The 13711-nt window shown below is 39.8% G+C and overlaps 1 protein-coding gene across 1 annotated transcript in view; it reads left to right on the plus strand.

Annotated features, from left to right (window-relative positions):
* The window catches only part of LOC101856409 (deoxyribodipyrimidine photo-lyase), an 11429-nt gene extending 1328 nt beyond the window's left edge, over window positions 1–10101 (plus strand). The window contains exons 2-11 of the mRNA XM_013079704.2: window positions 663–908; window positions 1924–2161; window positions 2697–2842; window positions 3438–3620; window positions 4616–4774; window positions 5161–5359; window positions 6168–6320; window positions 6813–6934; window positions 7665–7824; window positions 8184–10101. Coding sequence (XP_012935158.2) covers window positions 663–908; window positions 1924–2161; window positions 2697–2842; window positions 3438–3620; window positions 4616–4774; window positions 5161–5359; window positions 6168–6320; window positions 6813–6934; window positions 7665–7824; window positions 8184–8332 — 1755 coding nt within the window. The 3' untranslated portion in view covers window positions 8333–10101. The remainder of the gene's footprint in view (window positions 1–662; window positions 909–1923; window positions 2162–2696; window positions 2843–3437; window positions 3621–4615; window positions 4775–5160; window positions 5360–6167; window positions 6321–6812; window positions 6935–7664; window positions 7825–8183) is intronic.
* The last annotated feature ends 3610 nt before the right edge of the window (window positions 10102–13711 follow it).

The following is a 13711-nucleotide window of genomic DNA, read 5'->3' on the forward strand; positions in this document are numbered from 1 at the left end:
ACCTGTGTACTTAACAGGCTTGAGTCGATTGGGCCAAACCTAGATCTAAGTACGGCTAGCCACTTCGATATAGATTCTATATATATATTTAAACATCTAAAAATCTCTTCTAGAAATTGAATTCGATGCAGAAAATACCTCTTCCCAGTCCTCGCAGAATGAAAGATGACACCGAACTCTGTCAAATAACCAAAAAATCTCGAAAAGGGAAACCGTTCGGACAAATAAAGATCAGGTTTATTTTCCTGAGCGCTCTGAGAAATAGTCACTTCGTTTTGGAGGGGGGGGGGGTTGTTATTATCCGGAAAGTTTCCACTTGAAGAAGAACACAAAAACGTGCAGAGACTTAACTGCGTTGAAATGCGCTGTTTTAAAAAAATCACACATTATTTTATATCAAGTCCTTTTCTAACATGTAACTAAGTTTAACTTCTTATGAAAATTGGACTAGATGATGTGTAATAATAGATTGTATTTTTATAAACACTATCACGAGTAAGCTCTGAGGGCTTTACATCAATCAAGAGAGAAACCTATTATTATTTACTAGGATTCCACACATCGTCTACACTGCAAAGGCGCAAATTCAGCATCTATTCAGAAGACATGCTGACTTGTAAGAGTTTAAATCCTAACTTAATTTGTTTTTCTCCCTCATCTAGAAGCTTCAGAGCAGCCCTGCCAAGTTGCAGAACACTTACAGTTATTTGATCCTGAGGACGGTGAAGGGAAAATCTGGGCAGCGGTCAGAGTCAATCATGTCGTCTTCAGATGAAGAAGTGGTGAACGGTGGTGCTACTAGCAAGACTGAACAAGAAGAAAAGACGAAAGATTCAAAAGGCAAAAGAGCTGTAAAAAGAAAGCAGGACTCAAAGACCAACACCAGTGCAAAGAAAGCAAAGACAGCTGTAAGTAACATGAAAGTCGTCGGAGGCTTGTTAATTGTCAAGATTGCAACTTTGTACGCACAGATGTTGCTGCTCATTAAATTAAGATTTTCTGCATTTATCTCTATGATATTGAATAGGTCTAGATGGTGTGTGTTGCAACCAATACTGCTGAGGACATTGCATAGGGCTCCGAAAAAGGGTCCCGTCACTCATGTACACTAATAGTAAAGAAAAGTCCTTTTTATAAAGTTAGTTTGAAATATATGCATGCGTGTACAACACAGTCGAATGTGGCCGCAACGGTCACTCAAGAGCAAAGAGAAAAAGTAACCTTTATAGACGGCAACTGGCTGCTATGGACAGGATCTCAGTTGTGGTCACTTGTTAGACTTGACAACATCAACGGGTAGTTAACTATCTGAAATCTTCTCTGTTATATTTCCTTCAAAATTGTTATAGATCTGTCATAAGAACTTCTTTACATTGGCTGAACATACTCAACTCAATCTGAGGATTGGTTGGCTGAAAACTTGCAGTATAATAAATAAGTTGATGCCGACTTGTCGTAAAAATGACCTACCATGACTGTGTTGGACAGGGACTAAATATGGTCGGGAAAAACACAATGGTTTCAAGGGACTGTGGCCATTAGTACAGGTGAGGACTATGGAGAGGTTACCACTAACGAAGGTTCAAACTGTTTGACAGTTATTTCCCACTCGTTTATAGTCTGACCCTGAGCCAAAATTTGCGCTGTCGTGTGTCCAGTTTTAGTTTTAGTAACAGTTTTACGACACTTACAACACAATAAGGTCATATAAGTGCCAAAGAATAGATTGTGTGTTACAAGAGAGTAAAATACACAAAAAAAGGAGGGGAGGTTTAAGGACGACAGATGTTTGATAGGAAAGAAGGAGCAAACCACACCAGAGGACCCGCCAACCACCCATGTGTCCAGATTAGTAAAAATGATCATTTTAAAAGCAAAGGGGGATGATCCCTGTTTTTACATTGTGAAGCTTTGTTCCTCTAGGAGACAGCTGCGTCGGAGGACAGTAATGGGGAAAGCGACAGTCCCTCGAAGAGTGAAGCAGGTGGAGACACTGGCGACTTTATCGAGAGAATCAACAAACAGAGAACAAGTGTGTGTGCCAGCGTGGATAAGTTCAAATTCAATAAGAACAGGGTTCGGGTCTTGTCCAAGGAAGAAGACTTTCCCGACGACAGTGACGGAGTGGTCTACTGGATGTCGCGGGATCAGAGAGTTCAGGGTAAGGACATTGTTGCAGGAGATTTTTTGCGTAGTTAGGTTGGGGGGGGGGGGGGTCTTTTTTTTTTCATTCTGTTGTTGCATGCATAGATAATCTTCAACTCCGAATATTTATTCTATTATTTTTAACTGTTTTTCCTACCTGGCCAAAATCCACCACTGGCCCATATCTATACGACTTGGGGAACTCTGTCGTATCCATACGACGTAGGGAACTCTGTGCCACCACTTTCCAAAGAAGAAATTTACTCGTTAATCCGATCCGAACGCTTTGCGTAGCAGTCTGTCGACATGATTTTTTGAGAAATATCGAAAGTTTCAAAGAGATCTTCGCACTAGAAGTATTCTAAAAATGTGAAGAATACAACCCGGGGATACAAAATGACCCCAGGGCGTAGGGATAGGGTTAAGGAGTAGTATTCACAAACTTTTGAAAATTTATTTTTTACTCGAACAGTGGGATAAATAGCTTTGGACTGTGTAGAAGATTATGTTTTTAACCCTTCTCATCCCTCTTTTATTTCTCTTGTTTTCAGATAACTGGGCTTTTCTGTATGCCCAGCGTCTGGCTTTAAAGTTAGAAGCACCTCTTCACGTCTGCTTTTGTTTGGTACCCAAGTTTCTCGAGGCCACAATCCGACAGTTCGGCTTCCTGCTGAAAGGTCTGGCTCAAGTGGAAAAGGTACACTTTGTGTATAAATTATGAAAATTGAGAAATTAGAAAAGCTTGAATATAAATACTCTTTATATAACTGCTACTGCCTTACTTCAAATAAAACTTCTTCTCAAGTTTTCAAGCTTTTCACTTTCCCCAAAAGCAGCATCTTATTGGGAGGTGTGGCCAACACCCCTGGGCGGTGCTGCTGACTGGAGTGTCTTCAGGCCATTCCCAAAGGGGGGACATTAACATCTCGAGTTCTTATGTACAGTAGAATTGTAATTGTAAATGGGCTGATTCATCAATGTCGTGCTCATAACTGTGCCTGAACTACAACAAGGAACTGCTGCTTTTTTTTCTTAATCCTTACTATCGTTATTTTTCCTTTACTTCTTTTGTATGCTTTGTGACCTGCTATTTCCGGGGTGCCTTGATAGTCGAAGCAGACCTTGTGTTTTTGATGCTAGAGAGGTGAGCAGCGTATGTCTGATTCCGTGTAAGGACTTCTCTTCCAACATCCACCCCTTGGAGCTCATATGACCTTATGCAGTTGCAGGCGCTGTAAAACCTCTACTAAAAAAAAAACTTCCTTGAAAACCCTGCTTGTGTTTGGCCCCAGGAATGCCGAGAGCTGAACATAGCCTTTCACCTCCTGCTGGGAGAGGCGAGCAAAGTCCTTCCCCAGTTTGTGAAGGACAACAGCATCGGAGGCGTGGTCACAGACTTCAGTCCCCTCCGCACACCGGCCAAGTGGGTGGACGAGCTGAAAGAGGCCCTGCCTGAAGACGTACCTCTCTGCCAGGTCAGGTTTTGATTTGATATATGGTCGCTTTTTAAGGACAAGCGGGCTAACCTAGATTTTGGGGGTTTTCAGAAATCTTGACCTGTACTAAAAGTGGGCATTGCCCTACCTATAAGAGAAGTTTGGTTTCATTGGTGTGTATATTTGTTTGGTTATAGAGAAAACTCCTTGTCTTTAAAAGAAACTGAATAAGGGTCCAAAAACTTTACCTTCGATTTTCTCAAAATAGCATTTTTCAGGATAGCCCCCTTGTGCTTAAAAGCGACCGTATCACTTTTTGCGTGGAAATTATGTCATATACAAGTGGCTGTTACAGCTGTTTCAGCTTTAATTTATTGCCGACAGTGTGTTGCAAGAACCAAGAGAGTGATTTCCATCAAGGAAAATGTTAAGTTTTGTCAATCTGGAACCTTCAATGTTGGATGTGCCCACACGCTCTGATCCCATGCACAATGCTCGCGTCAACAACGAGTGCCACTCGAATGCAGCACACAAAACCTACAGCAGGACCGCCACATTACTCTTACCAAAACTAAACCAGAAGCAATGACTGATATTTTATTTACCATATTTATTTTTATTTTATTTTGTCAGTGTGTTTACATGTTGTTGCCGAGTGGGAAAGGGTGCGCGGCTATAGACAGCCAAAGATCATTTCATGTCGTTAGTATTTGAGCGTGTGCAATCTGTAGCTTGCACTGTGTGCTTCTCTAAAAGATGAGAATTTTCTGAATATTCTGGGATCTGCTAAGGTAATAATAGTTTTAAAATGCATAGAGCATGCAGCAGAGCCTGATTTGCGTTACATAAATACAATTATTTCCATTCTTCCTTCGAGACCTAACATTGACAACACACTCTATGGAACATTATAGCAACTGTAGCAAACCTGCACTTATCACTACATGGCATTGGACAGAAGGGCGAGAGCCCAGATGTTGCTGGATTGATAGCAACAACGACAGCAAATACAATTTTTATTTTTATCGTTCCAGGTGGACGCCCACAACATTGTCCCTTGCTGGCTGGCCTCCCCTAAGCTGGAGTACGGAGCCCGCACCATTCGCAACAAGATTCACAACCAGCTCGGCAGCTTCCTCACCGAATTCCCGCCGGTGTCCCGCCACCCTCACCCACCATCCAAAATGCCACCAGTGAGTTGGAAGATTTGTGGTGCATGCATCATGTGACTATAGCGTAGAGGATATTCAGTTGATTTATGTTGTATGTATGTTCGTACGCACCTGTTATTCGTGTGTACTCAAGTATCTATGTTGTTCGTGTATTCACAGGTACCTGTGTCAAGCATGACTTTGTATTGTTATTGAAATAAAAGACATAATAAATTCGAAACAAAGACTGTGAAAGTTATTGAGAACGAGCTCTTACAACCAACTTATTAGACTAAACAGTAAACACTCTTATGGGCTTCTCCTCCGTAGATCTCAAATGTGTAGTGCAATATTTTTTTGTCTTTACATTTTCTCACCACTAAACGACTATTGTTGTATCATAATTTATTTCTATCACAAACGAGCAGGTGACGGACTGGAAGGCAGCAGACGGGTACCTACAAGTGGACCGCTCTGTGGCAGAAGTCACATGGGCAAAGCCCGGCACCGACCCAGGTCTGAGAATGCTTGAGTCCTTCTGCGAGAAACGTCTGAAAAGTTTTGCCACTTCCCGTAATGATCCGAACAAGCAAGCTTTGAGCAATCTGTCTCCATGGATCCACTTTGGTAAGCGTTGTGTTCACAGCTGACAGCGAAGAAGTAAAATCGTGGCATCGGTGGCCCTAGTGGCTAGGCTACCGGACTCGTAATCATGAGGTTGCGGGGTTCGGGGTTTCGGTCCGCGGGCCCGACGTTGTGTCCTTGGGAAAGACACTGTACACGAATTTTCCTCACTTCACCCAGGTATGAATGGGTACCCAGCTATAGACAGTGAAAGATCTTGTCAGTTTGTTAATGTTTGAGCGCTTAACCAGCTGCATGCACTGTATGCTTCCCAGGATGCTGAGAATGTTTCTGAGTGTTCTATGGTCTGCTGGAGTAATAATATAGTGTAAAGCCCATAGAGCTTGCTTTCGAGTAGGGACATGCGCTATACAAATGCTATTTATTATTATTATTATTATTATTCAGGGTGGGCATTGTTTACTCTCCTCAAGCTGTTCCTATGTTGGCCTGTGTCTGTGGTGAAGCAGATTGGGTTTATAAAGTGAATATAAAATGTGCTGACTTGAAAACAAAATATTTGATAAAATTGCTCAATGCGTGGAAAAATGTTAATTTCTTCAATTTTTTTATTTTGATGAGCGCCTGGTTGCACCACATCATGACACTTTTTCTTTTTTGTTTTTTGGCGGCATAGATTTGGTGGCATGGAACACTTTATAAAGACTTCGAAAGAATGAAATTAGAAAAACAGATTGAAATATCTTCAACGTTTTGAAATAATTGAAAAGCGAAGGAATTCAACCATTCACGAACATTTCCCACCTTCAGCGCACAAAAATAATTTTTTGGTCATTAATTATTTTTGTAGGCCAGATCTCTGTCCAGCGCTGTATCCTGATGGTCAAAAAGTACCGGTCAAAGTCCAGTGAAGGTGTGAATGCGTTCATCGAAGAGGCGGTCATACGGCGAGAGTTGGCGGACAACTTTTGTTTTTACAACGAAAAGTATGACTCAGTCAAAGGTAAGGCAGGGAGTATTAGACAGTAAGAAAGCTTTGACTTTTTAACCCTCTAATCTTCTGGCGCTCTTATGACCTTATGCAGTTGCGAGCGCCGTAACACCTCAACTTAAACTAAAAAATATATATAATAGATAGACGGACGGACAGACAGACAGACAGACAGACAGACAGACAGACAGATAGATAGATAGATGATAGATAACACCTTTCTCTCGGGTGTCTACACTAATACTAACAGTTAATTTTTAAATCCAAAGTGCTGCACATTTTGTAGTTGTTGTTGTTTCTTCTAAACACAAATACGCCAGTTGATAGAAAGGGGCAGGGTCAAATTTTAAAAAATACCCAAAAAAAGTCTATAAAAATTTGTCTAACATGGATATTTTGTTTGGGCATAATGCACACCTACTTCATTTGTTCATTACGTCCACCACTTGTTTCTGGGTTTCACTTGTTCGGGTGATTTCTCATTCTGGCCACAACTTTTTCCAGGAGCGTACGACTGGGCACAGAAGACGCTAAAAATTCACAGCGGGGACAAGCGTCCGTATTTGTATGACCGAGAGAAGCTAGAACAGGGCAAAACTCACGACGATTTGTGGAACGCTGCTCAGGTTAGTGGAATGTTTTTTTATAGTTTAGGTGGGCGAGTTAGTTTAGGTGGGCGAGTGGGCGAGGAATTTCATCTCTTTTCTTTAACGAGCAAAAGGTGGCACCAGTTGGTTTTTTATGGTTCTTTTTTTCCCTCAGCTTTTTCTCTTTCTAGTTTCGATTGTTATGCTCATGTGTTGTTGTTTTTTTCTCTAACTTCAAATATGTTCTGAAAAGCAGTCCGTGGGTGGTTGGTGGTTTTTTGTCCTTCTTTTCTGTTCAACATCTATGTCCTTTGTCTTTCTTTCCTCTTTTTTCTGTTTGTTACTCTCTTGTTATGCCACTAATCTTCAGCAATTGTATGACCTTACTGTGTTACAAGTCCCTCCGATTTTTTTTCCCCATCAAAGAATCCTGGTTGGATTTGCATAAAACTTGTTTTTCTGCTTGAGTTCTGTTTCCATCACCTGAATGCAACTTTGGTAAATGACATGAAATTACACTGGTTCATTTGCATTTTTATGCCCAACTTATTGTAAATTAAATGAAAATGTGCTTTTCCATTTGTGATATAATACATGTTTATTAGCTACAGTATTCGTTGTATTATAATCATAATCTATTACGCTTCTGGATGCTCTGATTTTGCGGGAGGATTCTGAAAAAAACCAACTTGAATTTGTTCATTTTCAGGTCTAATTATGAAATATTTTCTACTAACTTAATATGTTCTCCTTGGCTTTGGTCTTTCAGATCCAGATGGTGACAGAAGGGAAAATGCACGGGTTCCTGCGGATGTACTGGGCCAAGAAGATTCTGGAGTGGACGCCGTCGCCCGCCGTGGCTCTGACCGAAGCCATCTACCTCAACGACAAATACAACCTGGACGGCCGAGACCCGAACGGATACGTCGGTGAGTGTGTTCCTTCATTTGGTGTTTTTTCATCTCAACAATTTGTGTTTTTGGGGTTTGCTTTTTTTCGTACCGTGCAGTTTTATGTAAAAACAATCAGGAAACGACAAATGCAGTTTTTGGGACACCTGAATAGACATAAGGGTCTTGAACATCTAGCTCTCATAACTGTGCCTGATCTACAACAGGGAACTGCTGCTTTTTCTTTCCTGATCCTTACTATTGTCATTTTCCTCTACTTCTTTTGTATGTTTGTCACACTCTTGTGACCCACTGAACTGTTTCGTTACTTTCTTCTCCTCTCTGTCAGGCTGTATGTGAACTATAACCTCCTAACGTCATTTTCCCGTCTGTTCCAGGCTGTATGTGGTCCATCTGTGGCATCCACGACCAAGGCTGGGCAGAGAGGGACGTGTTTGGCAAGATCCGCTACATGAACTACAAGGGCTGCCAGCGCAAGTTTGATGTGGCCAACTTTGTGAGGAAGTATGGCAAGAAGAAGGCCTGAGGAGAGGCATTTGGAGTGGGTGGTCGGTGGGTGCTGTTATGTGTTTGCAATTAGTGCGGTATATTCTTATACTAAAACCGAAGAGCTTCTTTGACGAGTCCTCACCCGCAAACTTGTTATTGTTTACTCTAAGTGTTCCTGGAGATGAATGCTCATTTTGTTTTTGTTTTTTGGGGGGGTTTTTGTTGTTTTTTTAATGGTTATTCTCTATTTTCTTGAGTGAATCTAATTCAACCCTTTGAATCCTAAATCTTGAAATTTCTCAAATCTGTATCCCTGGACATTTTTCGCAAATTTCATCAAAGCTCACAGTGTTTTGGGGGCACGTGCACAAAAAGACTGAGGGGAAGAACATGGAGAAATAAATACATCTGATTACTCCCTTGTTGACCTTATTCCAAAGTGGAAATGTTGTAAGACAACGAACAAGAAATAAAGAGAGTACTTTTGACGAACTACACAACTCAGGGCAGTCTGCGCCCCGGTGAACCGGCCTTACACAACACGGTATATACAGCAAAATATTGCTGGGGAAAGCCATTTCAAAGCTCTACAGTTCTCCGCCAATGAAACCCTGAGTTGTGTAGTCCGTCAAAAGTACCCTCTTAATTTCTTGTTCGTCGTCTTACATTATTTCCACCTTGGAATAAGGTCAACAAGGAAATGACAGATGTGTGCCCATGCCGTTTTACCGACCTAACAGGTTCAAAGGGTTCGAAGTCATGGTGTACATGTCAAGAGTTTGCATTTATTTTTTGTCCTCTTTAGGGGGGTCAGTACACCTGTTGGCATCGTGCTGAGCCACAGTAAGAATGGCGGCAGTTTGATCCCCCAATGAGGCGTTCTTTTACCAGGGTTGTTTTGTTGTTGAGTTTTCATTGTTCTTTTCCTACTGGGCTCGTTCCTGTGTAACTGTAAAAGCACAGGCCACTTGATGAATATGCCGCAATGTTTTAGGGGCATTATCTCCACACTTTACTCATGTGCTCATAAAGGCAAGCAGAAAAACAGAATGATTGTTCTTGTATGTAAGCGAGACACCAATATTTGAGTTGTTTTTGTTTTTCTTCCAGAGTGAGGGGGGAACATGGATGTTTATATTTCAAGTTCATGTATACCAATACTTTTTTGTATTTGAAAAAGTTTCATTTCACTTTCTGTTTATGTGGCAGAATGCAGGTAGCGGATATGCGGCCTTCCGGCCTTCCAAGCGCGTGGTTTCAAATGGTACCAAAGCCCTTAGGAGATATAGGCCTTTCATATGGAACAGATAGATTTGGCATACAGCTACTTTGAAAATTTAGTTTCTGGTACCAACAAAACTGAAGCGTCCACAGTATGGTTGCATGCTTTGTATTGCTCGTGATTTTATTGTTTATCTATTAGCTCTCAAGTTTGTGTTTCACAACTGTTTCTGGCAATATGGTTTTCATTCTGATGTTATTCTCTCCCTTATTTTAAATTTTGTTACATTTATACAAATGAGAAATTTCACTGATTTGTTGGGGGGGTTTTCCTGTTGCTCCATGTTTGAACAATTTTTTTTGCTTGAACGTTTGGTGAAAGTCAGTATTTGACCCCACTTTGTGTTGAACAAGGTGAATATCTATATGTGATGTTGTTTGTACGTGTGATAGAGATATATGACACTAGGCTGTCATTCCATGATATTATTGTCAGACTACTGGATATCTTAACACTATCCGTACGTCGTGTTTTACTATCGTATCCATACGACGTTGGGAACTCTTTGCCACCACTTTCCAAAGAGGAAATTTACTCGTTAATCCTATTCATACGCTTTGCATAGTAGACTATCAAAATGATTTTTTGAGAAATACTGAACGTATCAAAGAGATCTTCGCACTAAAAGTATTCTAAATTGTGAAGAATACAACTTCGGGGGTACAAAATGACCCCAGGACGTATGGATAGGGTTAAAAGTGATTTTTTAAAAGGGACGCATGTGTGAGAGAGAGAGAGAGAGAGAGAAGGAATTCCAACAAGATTCTGGTTGAATAAAAAAAGATAATGAAGTTAGAATGATAAATGACATGGGTTTTGTTCCACTATGGTTTGTGTTAGGATAGAGAGAGAGAGATAGAGAGAGAGAAGGAGTTACAGAGTGGACGAGGGACACACTGTGGTCTTTCCATTTCTTTTGATGAATGCTATAAATACTTTTGTTGTTATAGATCTGTAAAAAAGTTTGTTCTTTATTTTCCGACTGAATTTTGAAATTATTTTTTTTGGTGTGTTTTGTGTTTGGTATTGAGACGACGTATTTGAATGAAAATGCTTTTTATGCAAATTTACAAGCACTGGACACGCGTATATATGTGTGTGTACCTGTGTGTGAGTATGCTGTAAGCATTCATGATCCCTTTATAGTAGGGGAAATGTTTGGAGGGTGCACGCATTTTTTTAAAAGTCAGTGATGATATGTGTCTCGACGCGGTGGAATCAGACGTTCATCAATTTTTGGGCAATTGGAGTTATTAGTGTCATCTTGAAGCTTGTTTATTTGTGTTTCTTTCAATGAAAAAAACACCCATTTATCTTGAATAGAAGTCAAGGTATTTGTGATTGAAGGAGAAGGGTCGCCAGGTTTCAGAGGTAAAATTTGCGAGAAAATGGGCGCCAAAGTTTGACAATTTCAACAGCTTGAGAGTCCTTGAAAACGATAAAATTACATATTTTATGCATTTAATCAACGTTTTTCTGTGAATATCCTTCCAGCATTTACTGGGGTTTAAACTCATACCTTGTCATTTTTTTATACCAGCTTTTCTCAGGGAGCCAACAGCACAACAATTTTTATTATACGTGTTCCGCGTAATAACTGATCAGTGCACTGCGCTTTTTAACGATCGTGTTATATATGTTCCGCGCAATTTACCGATCAGCAGATTGTGCCTCGCCTTTTAACTATCGTAGAATTGCGCGGCAATCTGAAGATTGAGTTTATATTTTATATTTTTGAAATTATCTTTTTTTTTTTTTTTAATTCACTTCCATCTTTATTCTTTTACTCACATCAAGGAACTTTCACATATATCTATATATATTCTTTTTTTTTTCAAAAGTGTAAAAATTTGAAAATTAAAATTAACCTATGAAACTGAAGAGCTCACTAGAATGATACAATGCCAGGTATCAAACTCTCAAAGTACATTTAATTTCTTGTATATTTTTTTAATCTTTTTTTTTTTAATTCACTTCCATCTTTATTCTTTTACTCACATCAAGGAACATTCACATACGTTTTCAAAAGTGGAAAAAATTTTTAACTAAAATTAAACATATGAAACTGAAGAGCTCACAAGAATGATACAATTCTATGCGATCGTTAAAACGCGACGTGCAATCTTAAGATTGCCAGGCAATTATGTGATTGTTAAAAGCAGACCAGTAAATTGCGCGGAATATATACATGATTGTAGGCTATTTTTGAACGTTGCTTGGTTTCAGTGTTGTTCACTGTATTAGTATTAGGATTGTTTGCTCAGCTGTCAATGCACACGGCATGCAGTATGTATGGAAACATTTTATTCAAACCTGTTTCATTGATTCATCCTCTTAGTTTAGTCATATATTTGTCATATCAATTAACTGTAGTCACATATGAATAAACTCCTCTAACTATTTCTAATTAGTTTGGTATTGGTTTCTTTATTGCATAGTTTTCACTAGACTATTCTTTTCTATGGGCATTATCCTTTTTCTGTCCAGTGGGTGGTTGACAGGTGCTCTGGTGTGGTTTGCTTCTGCTTTCCTATCAATATGAAACATCTATCGTCCTTATCTCTCCTCCTTTTTTGTGTTTGTTACTCTCTTGTAACACTTCTAATCTTCGGCACTTATATGACCTTATTGGTGGTGGTGGAAGCTCCAGTGTGGTCTTTTTCTGTTATATATTTATTCTTTTCAGCTTTTCTATACCCCCCAGGGCAGTGCTACTGACTAAAGTGTCTGTAGGCCATTCCCTCTCAAAAGGGGGGGGGGGGGGGATTAACTTTTTCTTATGCAGAGTAAAATTGTAAATGGGCTGATTCATTACTGTCATGCTCATAAATGTGCCTGAACTGCAACGGGGAACTGCTGCTTTTTCTTTCCTAATCCTTACTATTGTCATTTTTACTCTACTTCTTTTGTATGTTTGTTAATGTTACACTCTTGTGACCTGCTATTTTCGGGGTGCCTTGATAGTTGAAGCAGACTTTGTGCTGTTGAAGCTAGAGAGGTGAGCAGAGTAAGCCTGATTCCCTGTAAGGACTTCTCTGTTGACATCCATCCCTTGGCGCTCATGTGACCTTATGCAGCTGCGAGCCCCGTATAAACTATATTTTAAAAAAAGCTTTTCTATCTATCTGGTCTTCCCAATTAATATTGCAATTGTGATATAATGTGGAATTGTCATCTCAATATTTTTATACGCCTGTGAGTCGTGGACACTGACAACCGAATTGGAGAAAAGGATTTAGACCACAGAGATGAGATTTTACCACAGACTCCTTGACATCTCGTACAAAGACCACATTTCAAATGCTGAGGTACGAAACAGAATCACAAACGCAGTGGGGCAGCATGAAGATCTACTGACCACAGTGAAGAGACGAAAATCAAAATGGTATGGACATGTCAAGATCCACAGGACTTGCCAAAACAATCCTACAAGGAACCGTACAAGGAAAGAGAAAGAGAAGAAGGCAGAGAAGGAGATGGGAGGACAACATCACAGAGTGGACAGGAAAGACGATGGGTGACAATCTGAGAAGAGCAGAGGACAGAGGAGGTCATAGTGGGTAGTTGGCTGGTGCTGTGGTGTGGTTTGCTCCTTCTCTCCTATCAAACGTCTATCGTCCTAACCTCCTTCTTTTTTACAAGTGTTTGTTACTCGCTAGTATCATCACCTCTAATCTTCGGCACTTATGTGACCTGTTTTGTGTTGCAAGTGCCTTTAAACTCTTACTTAACTTACTAAAATTGAAAACTCAAGAAATCATAATTCAGGGTACTTTAAATAGTCAGTAGTGAAGCCGAGACATTGATTTGCAGTCACTTTATTTGTTTCTTCAAAAACATCACGCAATAATAAATGTATTATACATGATTATCATGACTTCATGTACGTGTGAAAACCACGGTTTGCTTGATTAATGTATGATATCTCATACAGTAGAAAATGTTTAATGTAAATTGACAACAGTCAATTGTAACGCAGTATGTCCTCCCCCCCCCCCCCCCCCCCCGGAATGTGAGCAGTCTTTTAAGATCGTATATATATATATATATATATATATATATATATATATATATATATATATATATATATATATATATCATGAGTATAAATACATATATTTATTACATATATCT

Source organism: Aplysia californica, unplaced genomic scaffold, assembly GCF_000002075.1.
Source record: "Aplysia californica isolate F4 #8 unplaced genomic scaffold, AplCal3.0 scaffold00060, whole genome shotgun sequence".
Classification (NCBI taxonomy): Eukaryota; Metazoa; Mollusca; class Gastropoda; order Aplysiida; family Aplysiidae; genus Aplysia; species Aplysia californica.